Here is a 20,582-nt window from a genome sequence, read left to right as displayed (position 1 = left end):
GCAAAAGAGAAGCCGCGGCTTTTTTTATTTTCGGACTATTTTCGGCTTTTCGCGCAGGAACCGGGTCACGAGTAGTCGGAACTTGTTTGGGGCCTAATTAGAAAATCTAAGAAGATCTGTGGCCCAATTGTAAATAACTTTAAAGCCTTTTTCAATTGTAAAATAAAATGTATATAAAAAGTTTATGAATATGAATTCTAAAATAGGGGCCACCATCTCCTCCTTCGAGATTGTCAGTGCCTCCTTGTGCCTCCTTTGGCAGCAACGATCTCTAAGAGGCGGTGGCCGCCGATGAGACCACCATCAATCCCGATTTTTTTTAATTATCTTAAAGCTTGATAGTCCTCTAAGATTGAGACTTCGCCCAATCTTTTAAATCGAGGGAAAACAAGCGCCCCCCCCCCCCCGAAACAAAGGTCACCAACAAGGTCTAACCTTGCCGGCGACCTCTATCGGGGGCACCCCTAGCCCTGTCCCCTATCGTTTAGTTTCTTTTTTCTATATATAGTTTTTCTATGTTTTTAAAAATTTTAAAGATTATAATTGTTTTTAAATTAATTTTTGATGGAAAATGAATATTTTAACGAAAAATAGATGGCATGACTAAAGTGGCAAAAGACGAAAGGTTGAGGACGAGAATGGAAAAGACTATTTATGACGAAAATGATACTAACGCGAAAGATTGAAAACTAAAAGTGTTTTTTTTCCTCTTATAACCTTCATAATGCCCTTCTAATTCTCACAATGAATTACTTTTTTCTAAAATTAGTTTCCGTGTGAATTTTTTCCTGACCCCAAACAAATGGTGTAATTTTGCTAAATCTAACTAGTCCCTATGGCATAGTTGAAATTTTATCAAAATCTAAGAATTATTATTTCATTAGTAATAATAGAATTCTCGCCCATGGGATGGACGTGGCGAGTTTTTTCCCACCCGCAGCCACTTCCATCCAATTTTATATTTTTAATGATTTTTTCCTTTATTTATTTATTTATTCTAAAATATCATAGTATCATAGTAATCATAGTATCATATAATTCTTGTCCATGGGATGGAGGCAGCAAGTGGGTGGGTTTTCTACCCCGCAGCTACATCCATCCGATCTTTTTTTAATAAGTTTTTTCATTTCTTATTTATTATTTCCACTATGAAATACCTACTTGAATTGAATACCAATTTTTTGGTAGTAAATTAATCACCAATTTAAATATACTCTTTCCATTTAAGCCCTTGCAGTTGTCCTAATTTTTTCAGATAAAACGTAACGATGCAATACTAACCTATGACTCATAACATTGATTTGACCATGACTGTGATATTTCTTTTACGAATTTTGAATCATATATTGTAAGTAAAGCTTGTTACTTCAAATTAACAGGGTTACTCATAGCATATTATTAAGGGCCTGTTTGGTTTCATAGTAACATTCTAAAATTGTGATTTTGATTTTGAATGATGCTAATTTTGACCGTTTGTTGGGGACTTGTGGACCCCGCATATTCAGCAATCCTTTACAAGCGTTTGACCTCTATTATCTCTAACCCGGCCCCTACTCAGCCCCTTCCTTCATACCCGCTCTGTATCATTCATCAGCCGGCCCCCCTCCTTCCCCCCGCCCCTCTTCCTTCTTTGATCGACAACTTTGCCGACTTCTATCTCGCAGTGAGTTGCTGTTCAACCGAATCTTTTTACACCCGTCAGCTTCGCGTGCATCCAGCCCCCTCCCCCAACTCCAGCGACTCCCCTGTCAGTTTGAGCAGCAAAGGCATTCGGCAAAATCCGGGCCCCTACCACTGCCATTTCTTCTTAAAAGGGTCGATTGCGGTTTCACGGTTCCATACCCAAATCCAAGGTAATTTCTCCGCCACATTTTACTCAAGAGTCCTTCCAATTCTATCTGATACTCTGTGATAGGGTTAGGGTTGCATTTCACTTGTCTGCCGTGAGTAGAGGTTGCCCTGTTTTGGCCGATTTTTTGTAAGGAATTTTGGTCAGTAGTAAGTTGGAATGGTTTTGCTTGCCTGCTTACTGTGTAGATGTGCCCTGTGTTGGTCGAATTTTGCAAAAAATTCGGGACAGTAGGGAGATGGAATGACAAGCTCAGTCCTCATTGCTGTCTAAGTTGATGTCGAAATGTGTGTTGGTCGATTTTCCTTGGGCAACAAACGGTGTGTTTGGAAAGTATGGAGTTGGAATGTTTCTGCTTGCCTGCTTACTATGTATAGGTGCCTTGTGTTGCTCGATTTTTTGCAACAAATTTGGGACAGTAGGGAGATGGAATGACAAGCTCAGTCCTCATTGCTGTCTGAGTTGATGTCGCAAAGTGTGTTAGTCGATTTCCCTTGGGCAACAAACTGATCATAAGAAATCGGTAAAGAGTTAAGAGACAAGTTCCTATTAGGGATCGAAAAGGATGGCCCTCCATTGCTTGTTTGTGGCCTTAGTAAGCTAAGCTTTCTAGCTATATTAAGCTAGACTTTTCTAGCTAAGCCGATTCCAAATTTGATGTATAAGTTTGATTTGAATTTGGCGACTCCACTACCCACCATGTAGTTATGTACATTAATTGAGCAAGCCATAGGGCTTTTGCATTTTGGTGCCTTTTCTGCCGACTTTTATCCGATCATCTTACTTAATTAGCCACACGTACGTATGGAAAAGGACCGCTACTTGAGTATTAGCGGTGTGTTTGGAAAGTATGGAGTTGGAATGTTTTTGCTTGCCTGCTTACTGTGTATAGGTGCCCTGTGTTGCTCGATTTTTTGCCAGAAATTTGGCACATAAGTTTCCTTGGAATGGTTGTATTTCGAAATTGCTGGTGCCTTTGTTTGTTGGTTGCTGGCTGTCATTTCTATTTGTTACGCTAAGCTACATATTATTCTTTACAATGGTGCCTCTGATTGAATGATGTTGTTGCTGCATTGGAACATAATGTGCTTGTGGCCTCGCTGTGGCATTCTTTCCTTGCATTTATCTATCAATGTCTCTAGTCCGTAATACATCTTGAATTCCTAGCTTCTACATGTCTTGCATGTATGAGTGTGTATTTGCCTAGTTAACCTTTACTGTTGTATGTGCATTATTAAGTTATCGGTACTGCTCTGCAACTGAGATGGCTCCCAAGGGTGATGGCATAGTTGAGTGGACAGACGAGCTTGAGAGTGCTTTCGTTGACATTATGATCGATAAATTCCAAAGGACGCATACATCAAGTTGGAAATTGAAGGACTGGGAACAGATAAGTAGGGAACTGGAAGAGAAATTCTCAGGTGTGATTCTTGGCGCCGACAAGGTGAAAACAAAAGCACAAAGGCTGAAGACACAGTACACACAATTCACAGAGCTGATTCAGCACACTGGAGTAGGTTGGGATGGGCCGACTAACACCGTGAAGGCAAATCCTGATATTTGGGACAAGTTTATCAAGGTACTCTACCGCTTACTCTTTCTTAAAGTTGCCTATTTAATGCAAAGTCGTTGTTACTAAGTATTGCATGTGTATAACATGTAGAGGCACAGTAACTTCAGGACTTTTCGGTCAAAAGGATGCAAGCATTATGAGACCTTACAACTGATGTACAAAACATCGACAGCAACAAGGGGCCTACGAATTTCGTCAACCGACCCACCTCATAGCCCCCGATCCTATGCACGCATAGAAGAGGAATTTCTAGCATTACGGAACAGCCGTGGCAAAGAGCCATCGATCTTGCAGAGGGATCCGGCGACAGTGATGACCCAACTGATGAAGCTGAGGAACCTGTCGTTACAGGGTCGAGGCGACGAGTGAGAAAGAGAGATTCAAACAACAAGTCGCAGTTGCAGGAGTTGATCAACTTGTACAAGGAAAGTAAGGTGAAGAAGGACAAAGCGAAAAATTCTACCCCTCCGGAGTCAAAGAAGAGCAAGTCAGTGACGAGCCCCGAGAAAGCAGCACAGAACAGCATCGAAGAAGCCATGGTTGTCCTCAATCAAATGAAGGAAACAATTTCTGTACGCGAGTATCTCGCCGGTACAGCACGTATTACGGAGGATGAACGATGGCAACAGGCATTCGTTTTGATGTACGATGAAGCTAGGCGCGAATGGTTGCACAACCTTGTTCATCCTTGAACGCCCGAACGTTTCTCCTCATATGTGTTTGTTACTTTCGGTTTTTTCTGTTATGACATTAACCAGACCCTTGTTTTCCTTTACTGTTATGTTTGAACCTGATTGACTTTGCTAATGCATTGGCTATGTGTTTGAAATGTTATTCCCTTCGTCAATTCGTGCTATTTGTTGATAATCTATCATGTTAACGTTTGTTGATACAGCTCGTCATCTTCAACGGAAGAGGATTATGGCAAGGTATGTGAACTCACTGCGATATGATAATTCATCCAGCGATGATGACGACAGCAGCGTAGATGATTTGCCCGTCCTTTTGGCGATCCACGATGCAATGTCTGAACAGCAAGTCCCCCGTGCACGTTCATGTAGAACGTCGGCACTACGAGGCAGTGAGTACATTAACGAAGTGCTTTCAAATGACACAAGATGTTACGAGAATTTCAGGATGGACCCTCACGTATTTCATAATTTGTGCGACACATTAAGAGCAAACTGTGGCATTCGAAATATAAGGAAAGGTATGACCGTCGAGGAGATGCTTGGAATGTTCTTATTGGTAGTTGCACATAGCACTCGATATGCCGTTGTTGCCGAACGCTTTCAGCATTCTAAGGAGACAGTCTCACAAGCATTCAATTTAATACTTCAAGGACTTCATTCGTTAGTGCCAACGTACATAAGACCGAGGAACGTTGAGGAGCAGCCTGAAATTCGCGGCTACCGACAATGGTATCCATTCTTTAGGGTAATTATCGTACAACTGTCGAAATGAACTTCTATTCTTTTATTACATGTACTGTAATTCGTATCGATTTTTATTATTACTGCAGCATTGCATCGGGGCAATTGATGAGACTCATGTTAAAGCTATTATGCCAGCTTCGGTGAGAGGCGCGTATCGTGATCGAAACGGTGACATAACGCAAAATGTTCTTGCTGTTTGTTCCCATCAAATGATCTTCACTTATGTCATGACCGGATGGGAGGGTTCGGCACACGACTTTAGAATTCTTTCTGATGCGGCAACGTTACCGACATTCCCTGCACCACAAGGCGGTAAGTTGTTACTTTCCATATACCATGTTCTCTTGTTAAGCTCTTATGTTTTTCGATAAACATATGAAACTACAGATATATACATTATTTGTACATGTCTGCACGCAGAACAATATTATGTAGTTGATGCGGGCTTCCCAAATATGCCCGGTTATTTGGCCCCTTACAAAGGACAACGGTATCACCGCAGTGACTTCAATAATGACAATCCTCCAACGACGATGGAAGAGTTGTTTAATCAGCGTCACGCATCCGTTCGTAACGTAATAGAACGGTGCTTCGGTGTCGTGAAGAACAGATTTGGAATATTGCGGGAAATGTCAAACTTCAGACCGCGTCGTCAAGGACAAATTGCGCTTGCCTGCTTTATGTTGCACAATTTTATTCGGATCAATAGTTATCGCGATAGATTATTTGAGGAGTATGGTGATGCGTGGCAATATTATGATGAATTTCGTAATCCGCCTCAACAAAATGGAATCCGAAATGATATTGACATGAGCAGTAGGGAGATGGATACAGTAAGTGACCGTATTGCATATCAAATTTGGCACATTGAAAGAGGACGAGCCTATTAGTATGTACAAGAACGGGTGGAGTTGAGAATTAATTGTAATGGAATTGTATTATAATGGAGTAAAAAGTAATGTTTATGTGTGGGACCCACCTTTATTGACTTTTGATGTGTTATTTTGTTTTGTAGTGGGTAGAGTTGAATTAGAATTGTGATTTTAAGATGATATTGTGAAACCAAACACTACCTAAGCGATTATGTTTTTCTAATTATAAATAATGAAAATCCAAATTAAAAATAGCAGATTAAAGTAATAGCTTAATGCCATATGACATCCTAATTAGTATATTAGTATAATCAGTTAATAAACTTGGATCCGTGGAGCCAAGTAGCAAGTGCGGTGGATTTTGGGACACCATCTAATTCTTTTTTAAAAATAAAAAAATAATTAAATATAAATTCAAGTAATTTTTTGTGATATTACAAATTTTCTAAATTCTTTTTTACAGTCAAAATAAAAGGTCATGCCATCCTATTGATTGAGAATAATCCTTACTTGGACATTAACTTGGTCATAATCACAGGATATTTTTAATGAATTTTAAACCCTTAAATTAGCCAATGTAGGTAGTCTTTTTTTATTGTGAGTTTAGAATGTCCTAATTCTTCCTCTACGGAATGCAAGGTTATGTCGATAAGGAGTATTCTCATCTATATTTTTTAAACTTAATTTTTTTTCAATAAACTTTTATTATGTCTTTATTGTCTTCATTTCATATATACACTTTAAAGATAGATTTTGGTCCTTTCCTTCACTTTTATGTAAGTACTATTAAATAACTATTTTTAAAGTTTCACAAAATGTTTACATTTTATACTTTTCTTATCATATCACTTTATTAGATTCTCATTTTTCTTCCTCTGGATCTATATACAATTTTGAATGAAGTGTTATATCAATTGTAAAATAAGTCTTACTATATTAATTTGTTAATATTTTACTCTTGAGATAATTACAGAAATGGTCCTCTATTTTTGTCATTTTTAATATCAAATTTTATAAGTTTTATTTTGGCTTTTGTAGTTCTGAATGTTTGCTCCATTAGATACTTATTATCCAAATCGTGACTGACTATTAACCGGTGTTGACGTGGACGTAAATGGCGTTAAATATTGGGAAAAAGACAAAAATCCCATTGTGGTTTGGGATCGGGATAAATCGCACCATATTGTTTTATTTGGGACAATTAGCCCCCCTGTGATTCGCTCCGTTAGATATAGGGGTTAACGTTAATTTTTTTTCCATTTTCAGTCCTCAATCTTTAACTTTTTAATCATTTTTATTCTAAATCTTTTTCTTTTATCATTCATATCCTCAAATTTTCATTTTATTTCATTTTAGTCCTATAAAAAAATTGAAAGGGAAAGAGGGGTCGGGGTCTCCGATTGGCAGCCCTAACCCAGAATCTACCGGGGACCTCCAACTCGGAGTCCTTGGTTGATTCGGGGTCGGGGCCACGAATTGGCGACCCCGACCCCTCCATCGAGGTCGCCGACGTCCTTGGTGGGTACCGACGACCTCGGTGAAAAGGTCGAGCTCGGAGGTCCCCTGTAGATTCAGGGTTGGGGTCTCCAATCGGCGACCTCGACCACTCCATCGAGGTTGCCAGCATCCTCTGTGGGTACCGGCGACCTCGGTGGAGGGGTCGGGGTCGCCGATTAGCAGCCCCGACCCCCTATTCTCTTTCGATTTTCTTTATAGGACTAAAATGAAACAAAATGAAAAGATGAGGATATAAATGATAAAAGAAAAAGATTTAGAACCAAAATAATTAAAAGGCTAAAGATTGATGACTGAAAATGAAAAAAAATTAACGTTGTAACCCCTTATGTCTAATGGAACAAACCATATGGGGACTAATTGTTCTAAATAAAAGAATATGGTGCGATTTGTCCCGATCTCAAACCACAAGGGGAATTTTTGCCTTTTTCCCTTAAATATTTTCCACTTGTATTGAAAATGCATACATGAAAATTAAAAGAATTACAACGATGGTCCTAAAATTTTTTCATTTTTTGAACTTGAGTCCTACAACTTTAATTTTAGAAAAAACAGTCCTAAATAGTTTCAAAAAGTTACAATATTGGTTCATTCCATAACCGGCTGTTAAGGGACGATAACATAGACTTAATGTCATAAAAAAGCTTACGGCTGGCAGTGAATATTGCACACGTGGACCAACCATCGCATGCCACTTTAGAAAATTCTTAAAGATTTTAAAAAATGACAATTAGAAAAGAAATTTTAAAAATTAAATAAGAATAACCAAAATTAAATAAAAGTATAAAAATTATAAAAATTAATTTTGAAAATTTTAAGAGAATTTAAAAGTTTTAGAAAAATAGAAGAAAAATTCATAACAATTAAATTAATTAATTAAATTTACAGAAAATTTTGAATTTTTTTGAAAAATAAGAAAATACAGAAAAAAGTTCATAAAAAATTAAAATGAAAATTCAAAAAAATTACAGAAAGTTCATAGATAAATTTTTTTAAAAAAAGTTCAGAAAAGTTAAATAAAAATAGAAAGTTAAAAGTAACTAATAAGAAATTAATATTAAAAAATAACTATATAAAATTAAAAAAGTGGTAGATAATTTTCAAATTTGTCAAGAATGACAAAAGGCTAGGTAATTATCAAGATATCGAGTAGGGCGAGGTCATCGAAGACTCTGGACGGAAGGGGCCCCCTTCTAATCCGTCCCTCGACACTCCCCCTCCTTTATTTTTTATTTTTTTAATTGTTTTTGTAAATTTAGTTAATTTAATTATTTTTAAATTTTTTTAATTTAATGTAGTTTTTTTCTATTTTTATATAATTTTAAAAAACATTCTTATTTTTTATTTTTTTCAAAAAATAAAATTTTGATTAAAAACAATTTTACTTTTCAACATTACTAAATATCCTTTCTCACACTTTGATTATATGAAAATATTGTTAGTTAAGAACTTTTCTAGAAACTCGTGGCATCGCTCGAACTCCAATACTTAGTAGTTTATGTCGAGGGAAATTTTGCGGAATTTTAGGCATCTTATTAAGAAGAACTTAACATTTCTTTTTTCATCACAAATGAGGGCCCGTAAATCTAGTATAATAAATGGGACATCGGGCTTGGTCTTGCTTAGGCTTGGGTTTAATTGAAGTTTCATACCAATAAACTATTTGGAGAAAATTTCACATTGCTGTCCCAAAAGCAGAAGAATCTCCGATTGGCCGCTAAAGTTTTCATTTAGTTTTCCTGAGAGCGAGTAGTGGATTTTTTTTTTGGAGTAATTTTACCATTTTAACTTAAAATTGATGGCTCCTATCAGTTAAAACATATTTATTATGGGCAAATTTGAATTGTGAAAGTCAGACGAAGAGATGAAGCTCTCACTTTACAATAGTATTGATGTATTCAAAAGACCGTCGAGCAAAATAAATAATTAGGAGCGGTGGCTCTTGAACTTTATTCAATAAAATTGATTTACAATCCTAAAACCATACATCATATGATTAAAATCAGGTAATGTTGGATTTCTTCTGACGGCCCATACATCAATAGATGAGATTATTATCACTAAAAAAGTACACGCCAATGAGAACATACATTGTGATCTTATTGGTTATTTTAGGCGTGAACCATAGTACCTAATGGTAAAGCTCTTTCAGCGTGGATTTTCTATATTCATAATAACTCAAATCCGAAACATTACTTAAGCGGAATAAGTGTCGAACCGCTTAAATAAATTCGCATTAATTTTAAAACAACCGACAACTTATAATGCCACACCAAACATTATTAATAAATTATATAAAATAAAGACAAGATTAAGATTTTCTAATTGAAACCTCGTCCATCAACCCACAGCCAGGACAGTGCACTGTATGGTACAAAAGCAAGAATAATAAAAGAGAAGATAAAAGAGTTTGTCGGCTGCAAGTAGTTCAATTGCCTTGAAGTGCACCCCATCTATGCACTAAATCCAGAAGGAAGGTTATTTCAAGCCAAAGGATTTTCCATTTAAGAATAAGCTCTGATTGAATATACAATTTGCGGAATCAGTTGGAACGAAATCGAGCAGTAGAAGGATGATCTATATCGGTTGTTGTTATCGTTTGTTCGAAGAAAGATTAAATTGGGAAGCAGCGTAACGTCCACTGCAATACTGTCAGATTTCATTTTATTGTTGAATCCGCCCGTTTAGTTTTAGGGTCAGTTTTTAAAATTTTAACTATAACTTTAACTCTACTCACTACACAACAAAGTCAACAACACAATTATTACTTTTTTCATTTTCTTCAATTTTTTTAACCATTCAATTCAATTTTTAATACTAAATTCTCTCAATTATTTATTATTTTTCACACTTTTTCTCATAATTCAACAACACAATCATTACAACCCAATTAAAATCAAAACTCAACTCCATTTAACTCTAAAACCAAATACACTAGTAATATCAATGTCTTTTGCAAATGCTCCTTATGTGCAACTTGATGTGCAACTTGATCGCGCACATTGTTAAATTTTAAAGAGGAGCCAAGTTGTGTCTCCAAAATACACCTTGATGTAAAAGGCTAACCAATGTGGAACTAACTCCCTTATCACAAGGTGACATAGATAAAGTGAAATAACAGAATGTCAAGAAACAACCTCTAATCAAGAGCTTGGTTTAGTGGTAGTGGTGTATTGAGTAATCTGCTACACTTCTCGCCCAAATTCAAATCTCTTTGGGTTCATCTGCAGGTCTGTGGCTAGTTTACTTGTACCGCGAGTTTACATGATGTTTACGTGGATCGAATGGATTAGCAGGACAAAATCCAAACACTTCTCATCATTAAAAAAAAGAGAGAGTCATAAACTGAAAGAATTTTTCTAGACGAGGCAGAAATTTAAGGGCCTAATACAATTGAAACAAGAAGTAATAAATAGAAAATCATAATAGTTAATAAAGAGATATGAATAGTCCCACTAGATATTAAACTTGAAATCTCTTGGTTATTAGGAGACGGCATGCGACGGTATACTACACCATCTTTTGATCAAGAAGTAGTCAATTTATAAAATGATTTATTATTTTATGAATTAATTAGTGATATTTTTGAAGCATCATTTGTGATTTTACCTAGGTTTATTAGATGCAGATGATGATTTATTATATATCTCTTGAGATTATTTGTTTTCTATTAGGGTTGTTTCACTGTGAATAAATTGGTCGTTTTAGGTAGATATCTTGAATCGCCTATTATAATAAAATTATCTAGTTGTGACATTGGTCTTTTGGTTCGTAGGAACAAAGAGAAGCAGATCTATTCTATATCCGATAAGTCCCAATACGCAATGGGGGTTGATCCCACTTTCTATGAACGGATGCATACATATTTGTTAATCATGCAAACCCAAGGCATTGAGCTACAATCATTGCCAAAAAAAAAAGAAAAAGAAAAAAAAGATTGGAAGGGACGAAGAGTGGGAGAGGCAGAAGGCTCCTCGCTGCAGCGGGTTGACCACGGCCACCAACTCTGCGGTTGAGCTCACCGAGAGTACAACGATCATTAATACTCCATTTGGTTTCGCAATTAAAATCACAAAAATTTTAACTTTAACTTTAACTCGACACACTACACAATAAAAATACACATTTTCTAAGTCAAAAATTTTAACTTTAACTTTAACTCAATACACTACACAATCATTTATCATTTTCCATAATCAAATTAAAATTACTTTAACTCTGAAACCAAATATACCATAAAAGATCATTTTAAGATCAAAAGAAAATATAGTGTAGTGACACACGCTCTCGCTTATTGATTTAAAAGTCGCAAATTCAAGAGTTAAAAGAACTATTTGTTCTCATTTATTAGTTCTTTATAATTTCTCTTATTGCACTAAGTATTGAATCTCTTTTATAATTGAAAAAAAAATTACAATCCATATTTAGATATAAGAGACAAAATATAATTGAGATATCTCATGAAATTGCAAATCTGAGTGGCAAAAGGCGAAAAGTACAGTCGTAACTCGACTGCCTATTAGTCGTTGATATGCACCCATCGTGAAGGTGATCCTAAGCTCGACATCGTCCACTTAGAGACACATTATTCTCTTGTGAATATCAATATCCGACTATGGCCTTTCTCAACAAAAAAAAAAAAACAACGTGAGTTTATTTAAACGGTTCGATACTTGTTCAGCTTAAGTATGGTTTGAGTTCGAGTCATTGTGAATAGAAAAATCCACGCTGTGAGAGTTTTACCATTTAATTGATCGATCCAGCTCGACTGGATTAATCGGGACCCAATTGGACTTTTTGATATCACGGTTTATATCGATAAAAAAAAAGACTTCCATAAAATTATTTGAGGAGACGCGTCCATGTGACCAAAACCAACGCCGCCTAAACAACTCGGAAAAACCAAACGAAAAAAAGTGAACACAAACGGAAGAAGTCCAAATACAACAACCCAAACAAACTAACCGGGTGGGCCCGCTTGGACCCCAACCGGATCCGACCCGAAGAACAAGCGGCCGGTGATGAAGAATTTGATTGATCGTGTGGATAAAACGGGATTCCCCCCCGGCCAATCAGATCGCACCAAAATCCCCAACCTCTCACCTTCTCCACAACTTCCCCACTTTCTCTTCTTTTTCTTCGTCTTCCAACTCCTCCTCTCTGGTCAAATCGCTTGTGCCCGCAACGCGCTCGCTCTCAACGATTCCGGCGACAAACCCCTAAACCCCCTCCAATTCATCTCCCTCCCTCGCCCGGCGGCGTCGATCTTTGCGTCCAATGGCGGTCTCGAGCAGCTTCACGGGCGCGAAGATGGAGAACCTGCTCCTCTGCAGCGCCCCTTCCTCCTCGTCAGGCTCCGCTTCCCGGGCCGTCTCAATGCAGTTGCCCCACGTTGGGTTGTCGAAAAGGAGGGGACTTGTGCAGAGGGGCGGCGCCGGCGGCGGGGGCGTGGGAGTCAGGCCGGTCGTGCGGTGCGATGTTGGCGCCTCTGGTGCTGCCCCCGAGGGGCCGAGGATCGATGTGTCGAGCCTCTCCGCTCTCGAGCAGCTCAAAGCCTCTGCTGCCGATAGTGAGTCCTGATTCGATTCTTTGTTTGGTTTCTGCCGGTTTGATTCTAATTCTCGTCGGCTTTGAAGAATTCAGCTCCGAGTATCAGTTGCTAGGGCTTGTATGCGCCTTTTGCTCGCGGGTTTTTGGCTCAAATTCGAATTGCATTCTATTTTTGACTTCGAGACGTTGATCGTTTGAGGACTGACTTGGTCTGCTCTATCAACTTTTGGGGAGACAAGTTGGATTAATGCCACTGAATTGATAATCTAAAATGCCATCCGAACTCATCATCTAGGCCTAGGAGTTATTGAGGTTGTGGTGATTTCAATCGTCTATTTCATGGTGATATTTGCCACTTTACGTATCTGTTTGCCTTGCACATGTGCATATGTATGGAGTATTCATGATCAGTAAAAGGCATAATCTTGGGATTACACCATCAATTTATCTCGAGAAACTGAGCCTGGTAATCTTGTAAGGAAGTCGCGTGTAGTTATCCTTAGTTAACCTTATAGATGCTTGCTCTCAGGATATACGAAAGAAAGGAGCAGCATTGTGGTGATTGGGCTTAGCGTCCACTCTACACCCGTCGAAATGCGCGAGAAACTCGCCATTCCAGAAGCAGATTGGCCTCGAGCCATTGGGGAGCTGTGCAGTTTGAACCATATAGAAGAAGCTGCTGTCCTTAGCACCTGCAACAGGATGGAGATATATGTTGTGGCCTTATCTCAGCATCGCGGAGTCAAAGAAGTTACTGAATGGATGTCCAAGGTGCTTTAATCATATGCCTCTCATTCAATCTTTTGCAATTTCTTTTAGGATCTAGATATCCACATATGCTAATTTGATTATTTTTGGAAATAATTCTATGCAGAATTCATTGTTTAGTTAATCATGCCTGCCCATTTTTTTTTCACTATTTGATCTTCTGCACCAAAGGGGTAGCCCTGGCTCTGAATTTCTACCATCTGGCCTTTTCAAACCTTGCGATTACACACAAGAAATCCCAAAGTTGTATTCCATCCTAAAAATTTTCTCCTCTCTTTGTGGCGCATTGTAGTAGTCCAACAGGTGCAACTATAAGCATAAGCTGTTGTCCTGCTTGAATTTGGCAATTCTCTTTGATTAAAAACTTGAAATTGGAAGCGGTTCAAGTTCTGAACATGTTGTTGTCCTCTGGCAGACTAGTGGAATCCCTGTCTCAGATCTTCATCAACACCGGTTCTTGCTCTACAACAAAGATGCCACTCAACATATTTTTGAAGTATCAGCTGGTCTGGATTCCCTCGTCCTCGGAGAAGGTCAGATTCTTGCTCAGGTTAAGCAGGTCGTGAAAGTGGGGCAAGGAGTTGTTGGATTTGGTAGAAACATAAGTGGCCTCTTCAAGCATGCTATCACAGTGGGGAAACGAGTTCGCACCGAAACAAACATCGCCTCTGGAGCAGTCTCTGTGAGTTCCGCTGCTGTAGAGCTGGCCTTAATGAAGATTCCTGAATCCTCACACTCTGATGCAAGGATGTTGGTCATCGGAGCAGGCAAAATGGGGAAACTTGTCATTAAGCACCTGGTGGCAAAAGGGTGCACAAAGATGGTGGTCGTGAACCGGAGCGAAGAAAGAGTTGCTGCAATTCGGGAGGAGCTCAATGGAATCGAAATTATCTATAAGCCCCTATCAGAGATGCTGGCATGTGCTGCTGAAGCAGATGTGATCTTCACAAGTACTGCCTCGGAGACTCCTTTGTTCTTGAAAGAAAATGTTAAGGATCTCTCTCCTGTGAGCACTGAGGTTGGAGGATTGAGACTCTTTGTCGATATCTCCGTCCCAAGGAATGTGGGATCATGCGTGTCTGAAGTTAGTGGAGCGCGTGTGTACAATGTGGATGACCTCAAGGAGGTTGTGGCTGCTAACAAGGAGGACCGACTTAGGAAAGCCATGGAAGCACAGGCAATCATTACTGAGGAGTCCAAGCAGTTTGAGGCCTGGAGAGACTCCTTGGAGACCGTCCCAACCATCAAGAAGCTGAGGGCTTATGCTGAAAGGATCAGACTCACAGAGCTAGAAAAGTGCTTATCAAAGATGGGAGATGATCTACCGAAGAAGTCGAGGAGGGCAGTGGATGACCTCAGCCGCGGGATTGTGAACAAGCTTCTCCATGGACCGATGCAGCACCTGAGGTGTGACGAAAGTGACGGTCGGACTTTGAGCGAGACCCTCGAGAACATGCATGCCCTCAACAGGATGTTCAGTCTCGAGACGGATCTGTCTCTCCTGGAGACAAAGATTAGGGCCAAAATCGAACAGATCCAGAAGTAAGATATCTCTCCTCCGAGTTAAATACTGTAGAGTTCCTCCACTTCTGACCACAGTTTGCTTGCCTCCTCAATAAGAGGAAGAACTTCCTCACCTTGTGTGATCACATAGGCGTCTCTTGCGTCCCCGTCCACCATTTTGGTAAAAAATTCATTGTTATTGATACGTGATGATCTCCTGATTTCCATTGATTTGGTGCAAAGGACACTAGCACCCTTGATTCGGCCTTTGTATGATACAGCTGAGGAATGGTCTGATGGGTTAGCCGAATAATTGTATTGAATCGGTGTCCGGAACTGTGGGGCCTGTGTTGGCAGGCTGTATTTCGCTCGTACTGTTCATCCTTGTAAATGTATAACTGATTATTTCAAGAGTTTGAGATGCTACTGCGTGTTCTCTCATTAGTCGTACACAGTTGCCTTCACGAGGGTTGGTGGATGCTCATTTTTGTTCTTTTCTCAATTATTCGTCATATTTATTCGACGAGGAATGCTAAGGAAAATATAATATTTTTGTCGTTAGAAAGCAAATTTATTTGCCAAATGCGATTACAAGACCCTAGAAATTCCTGAATGCATCATTTTCGTGTCGACTATCGTGGGACGCTGCTCTTCGGACCGAATCCAACCGCAATCGCTGAAGAAGTTAAAACGGTTGTCAGTCATGGGCTCTGACCGGGCCAATATGGATGACCGACCTTTTCATCTCAGCAATTCATTCCCGTTGGTCAATGTTCAAACGTTTCTAATAACTTCGGTCAAAAAATGCAACCGGAAGACGCCTCCCCGGAAGACGTAAAACTCCAATTTAATATGCAAGGAACAAAAAAAAAACTCAAATATAGTTTGTAATGGTTCAGTAATTGGTAATATTATGGTTAAAAGTCATTACATCAAGAGGGTAATAATATGGTTAAAAGTCGTTACATCAAGACAATAGATAAGCTAACTTTGATAGCGAGTATTTTTGTATGTACGATATTATGAACTCATAAAATTATGCATCAACGTAACATTTTTGTCGGCAAAACCATACTCATTAATATCGGGTAATATTGCTATCATTTCGGGAGGGACAGACCACCGTCCCAATGAAAAAAAAAAGGGAAAAAAAAGAGTGGGTGATCCAATTGGAGAGCGAAAAAAAAAGAAGAAGACGACTATTTTTATTTTTTTTCCTGAAATGGTAAATACTTTATAGAGTAGAAAAAGATGTCAATTACATCTCAGAAGCCTGATAGAGAAGGGAAGGAGGCAGATCTGAACCCTCAAAATTACAAGTAGCTGCCCGTCTAATTATTTTTTCATTTTTAATGGTATAATTTCAATTATTTTATTTTTTTAAGATATTAATTTTAAATTGTGTGATTGATTTAGGACACGAAAATCCAACTTAGGAGGACAAAATCCTTTTTTTTTTTAATAATGAAAAGTCAGTGATCCTCCATTAAACTCATTTAATTTTCAAGTGAAATAATTTCTTAATCTAATTTTTTCAAAAATCTGCAATGTATTTAATTCTAAATATTACTTTCTATTATAAACTTTAATAATCAGTCCCGCGCAATACTCGAGTTCTCACGTAGTAAAGTGTAATAAGTCATTAACTGGACCATCTTGTTGGCTGAAAAACCACATGTTGTCTCTCTCTTTTCCTATCTTCTTTGAAATGACATTGTGAAGTTAATGACACGCTAGCTCTCTGTTGGTCAATATTGAGAATCTGAGAACAAAAAAAGTTTTGGATCGTCAGTCGTCACACCATCCACGGACATGAAAAGGCAACCCTCCAATTTAATTTGGAATCTCGTTCAAGAATTGATAATATATTAAAACTGATTACATCACTAAAACAAACATAGATAATGCCTAACCATATAACTTGGAATTGGCAGCAGATGAATGTTTTCCGTGTTTACGATGTGAACTCGTGAATCATACGTCGATATAATATTTCAATCAGCGAAATCGCACCTATTTTGATCACTGAATACTATGATTTTGGCAGACATCATCCTCCTACGTACCAAAACTACTGCCCCAGTAAAAAAAATAAAAAATAAAAAAAAGAGAGAAAAGAAAAGATTAAGCGATCCAACGTCCCCTCCCAGACTAGACTGCGGCCACAATGAGAAGAATAAGAAATGAACTGGGAGATCTAATTAACGGCTTTGCGAATTGGTTCCCTCCCAATCCAACCGGTCCAATTTAAACGACCCTCCCCTGATATTGGCCCCTCGATGAGCCGCGCCCCGGCTCCTTCTCCATTGATGTGCTTATACACCAGTTGCTATTGCCGTCCCGACTCTCGCCCCGCCAACAAAGAAAAGAAGATTCGACTACTGCCACGATGATGTATTCACCATTCAGGAAAAAAGAAAAAAAGAAGACTAAGACTACTGCCCCAGTGGAAAAAGGAAAAGAAATTTAGAAGATCCATCCTCCTAAGACTACTGCCCCTATTGTGTTGGGGGTTGGCGGACAAGGGCGCCGGCGGAGGTTGGGAGAATCCAATTCTATCGTTCCGGGGACGACCCCCTCCAATGCCTCGATGAAGAAAAGGAAGATCTATGATGACTACTGCCCCAGTGAAAAAGAATGAGGAAGATGCAACATCCCGGCCCGGCACCATACATATATACACACATACACGTGCGCATAACATAGTTTCAACTCGACACCCAATAGTTTGTTTGTATCGTGAGTTAGGGAGGGTTATGAATGTTTATGATACGAACTTGTATAGTAAACCCGGGCTCAAGGACGGCGCCACATCTGATTTGATTCGTTCTCAATAGCCATGAGATGGTCATCCTAGGGCGATCCTTTTGTCGACAGATGCTCCTATTACACTCGTAGTCTCCTCATGTTTTGCCTCAAAATTTATGAGTTTTAAAAAATTTATACATATATATTATAGCTATCTATATTATCACTTCACGTTATCTCAATTTTATCCCTTTATTTTGAATATTTTAAGAAATAATATATGTGGTTCATTAATTTGGCCCCGCTGAAAGAAAGTTCTGGCTTCGTCCTTGACTGGACTTGTGTATCCTTATCATGATCTTAGGCCCGAGACGGCTTTTACTTCACGGTATTATTTGGATTGTCTGTCTTAATTACTCTATTCCTCGGCTTCTAATTCTTGTATGTATGTGTGGGCTAGAATTGGCCCCGTAATTCACCCGGAAAAGAAAACAATAATAAGAAAATACAAGATTAAGGGCTTTCTATACGTCGAACTCATAATAGAAAATCTCTTTATATCATTTTCTATGTTTTATGAAGGAGGGGGGTTTGTAAAGAGAAGGATTCTTCGATGTCTATACATAGAAAATACAAGATAAAGGGCTTTCGGTGCGTGCTCCTTTTTTTTTTTCTTTTAATAGTTTGACAAGTCCCAAATTGGTGAGTAAATTCACTTCAAAAATAGGATCCTTTGTAATCATTGGCTAGTCCCGAATCAGTGATCTTATCGACGCACTCGTTTGTTATAATATCATCTCTTGTGAATGGACGAGGAATAATGGTACTGTTGATCAGGAAAAAAAAAATTGTGAAGATGACAACTGAAAGAATTAGCAGTTATGGAAGATGACAACCGCCCCTTGTACGTTTTACATGGTGTGGAATCCATACAATGAAAGAATTACCCCTCTGGTAATTCGTTTGTTTTGTTCATAACAACAAGTGAAAGTTTTGGCACGTAGTAGATTGATTGATGAAGTGGATGGCTCTAATTGGGCTCGGCCTGAATGAGATTGGACATTTTAAGGGCCAATAACCGAAGCCCATCTAGACAATAGGAGGAAGGTCCATGATGAAATTTCTCCTATATCTATATCTCTAATAGGCATACCCACACTGCATGCGGAAATATCACTAAACAACATAGTATTTTTATTAATTTATTATTATTCATTTATTAATATATGAAATCGATATTCAACTATCAACTTAACAAAATAATGGTTATATGCAGATATGCTACGTTTAATCAATTTACGGTTTTAATAACTAATCAAATAGTGAAAATGATAATACAATAGGACCATGAACTTAGCACAAGGATGCTCATGTATTATCTGAAACAAAAGTTAACGTCCAAAACAAAAAGGGAAGAGGGGAGAGAGGAAAAAAGAGAGATAAAGTAGGGTAGTTTTTATAAGTGACATTACCATTTCAATCCTAAATCAATCATCAACCACTCTTAATGAATTGAGAATATCTAATGTATATTCCTGAGGTTTTTATGGCAAAAGCCCACACCAACTCAGCTCATTTGTGAAGCAATGTCAAACTTTTTATGTGGCTTTTGATTCATGAGATAGGAATTGAATAACAGAGAATTTGAATTGTGGGAGAGTGGAGATTCAAGATCATTTTGTTTTTATTTGATGAGATCATAGATTAGACACGAAATAGAATTTGAGTAAATACAAAAAGAAGAATATGCCCCCCCTACCAAAAATATTGAAATCATATTAACTATTAGATCAAAAAAAAAATTAAAAGAAAAAAATCATTCCCAGGGGCTCGCCGGAGCAAGTTCAGCTTTGGCGAGGCCAAAGCTTACCTAGGCACGGTTGGCAACCCGAAGGTCAAGTTCACCAACCCTAGTAGATGAACTCAGGACTCACGAGCCCTTGGTTGGGTGAACACAGGGCTCTCGAGGCTTGGGCTAGAGAGAGAGAGACCTCTTGAGTCCGAGGCTTAGGAACCCTGAGTTCATCCAATTTAAGCCAAAGAGTCCTGAGTTATGCACATTCAGAGTAGTAACGATCGATAATTCTGAATCTTTTTGATGATTAAGAACGTAGTAGAATGACTCAGATAAATTTCTCCCTTATGCACTATTTACTTCTTTCTCTCCCTTCACCTGAAAAGTCAAAATCAAGGTTATGATATGTGACTCTTAGACCCTATAGATCAAGTGGTTGTGGACAACTATAGCTTTCACTGTGATAGATCATATATGTTGGAAATTATGCCCTCCTCTCATTTTAGGTTGTTCTCTGACAGCATAGTAGTTATGTTCCCCACCCCAAGCCCTTCCTATAGAGTAAACAAGGGCAGCAATTTCATAATCAAAGTACATCATCTAAGTAGTAAGAACATCATCAATGCGGATGATTCAAACATTTTGCCTCTGATTCCCATTTAAAATAAGACTCCATTTTTAAGTTTTATCACTATTGTGAATGGAAAGAATTCAAGATTGCATAGGCCGTCTCAATTCGGACTTAATTAATTAAAGCTTATTGGATTTTCAAATGTCATTGTGCGAAAAAAAAAAATGTAATAACATTTCTTAATACTTCTCAGTGCCATCAAATAGAATTCCACGAGCTTATCCTCTTACCTTTGGCACCATTGTCCGAGGGCCTGAGTCTGTGCTGGTTGTTTCTCAGTCAGCTCCATTCGACAATAATAATTTAATTAAAAAAAAAAGCTGAAACAACATAATTCATCCA

At 38.3% G+C, this 20,582-nt stretch overlaps 1 protein-coding gene across 1 annotated transcript; it reads left to right on the top strand.

The window, feature by feature from the left end:
- Positions 1-12,334: 12,334 nt before the first annotated feature.
- LOC116191976 (glutamyl-tRNA reductase 1, chloroplastic-like) lies at positions 12,335-15,516 on the top strand. Its single transcript, XM_031520352.1, has 3 exons — positions 12,335-12,814; positions 13,325-13,566; positions 13,979-15,516. Exons 1-3 carry the CDS (start codon positions 12,523-12,525, stop codon positions 15,107-15,109), a joined length of 1,665 nt encoding a protein of 554 aa, XP_031376212.1. The 5' UTR covers positions 12,335-12,522; the 3' UTR covers positions 15,110-15,516.
- Positions 15,517-20,582: the final 5,066 nt, after the last annotated feature.

This window comes from Punica granatum, unplaced genomic scaffold (genome assembly GCF_007655135.1).
Source record: "Punica granatum isolate Tunisia-2019 unplaced genomic scaffold, ASM765513v2 Contig00640, whole genome shotgun sequence".
Taxonomy (NCBI): Eukaryota; Viridiplantae; Streptophyta; class Magnoliopsida; order Myrtales; family Lythraceae; genus Punica; species Punica granatum.
This window is presented reverse-complemented; position numbering and strand designations above follow the sequence as displayed.

Bases quoted from the DNA above. Each gene is read 5' to 3' on its own strand.
- LOC116191976 (XM_031520352.1), top strand. From the start codon at position 12,523: ATGGCGGTCTCGAGCAGCTTCACGGGCGCGAAGATGGAGAACCTGCTC. The intron at 12,815-13,324 runs GTGAGTCCTGAT...GCTTGCTCTCAG, and splicing joins CAAAGCCTCTGCTGCCGATA to GATATACGAAAGAAAGGAGC. The intron at 13,567-13,978 runs GTGCTTTAATCA...GTCCTCTGGCAG, and splicing joins TTACTGAATGGATGTCCAAG to ACTAGTGGAATCCCTGTCTC.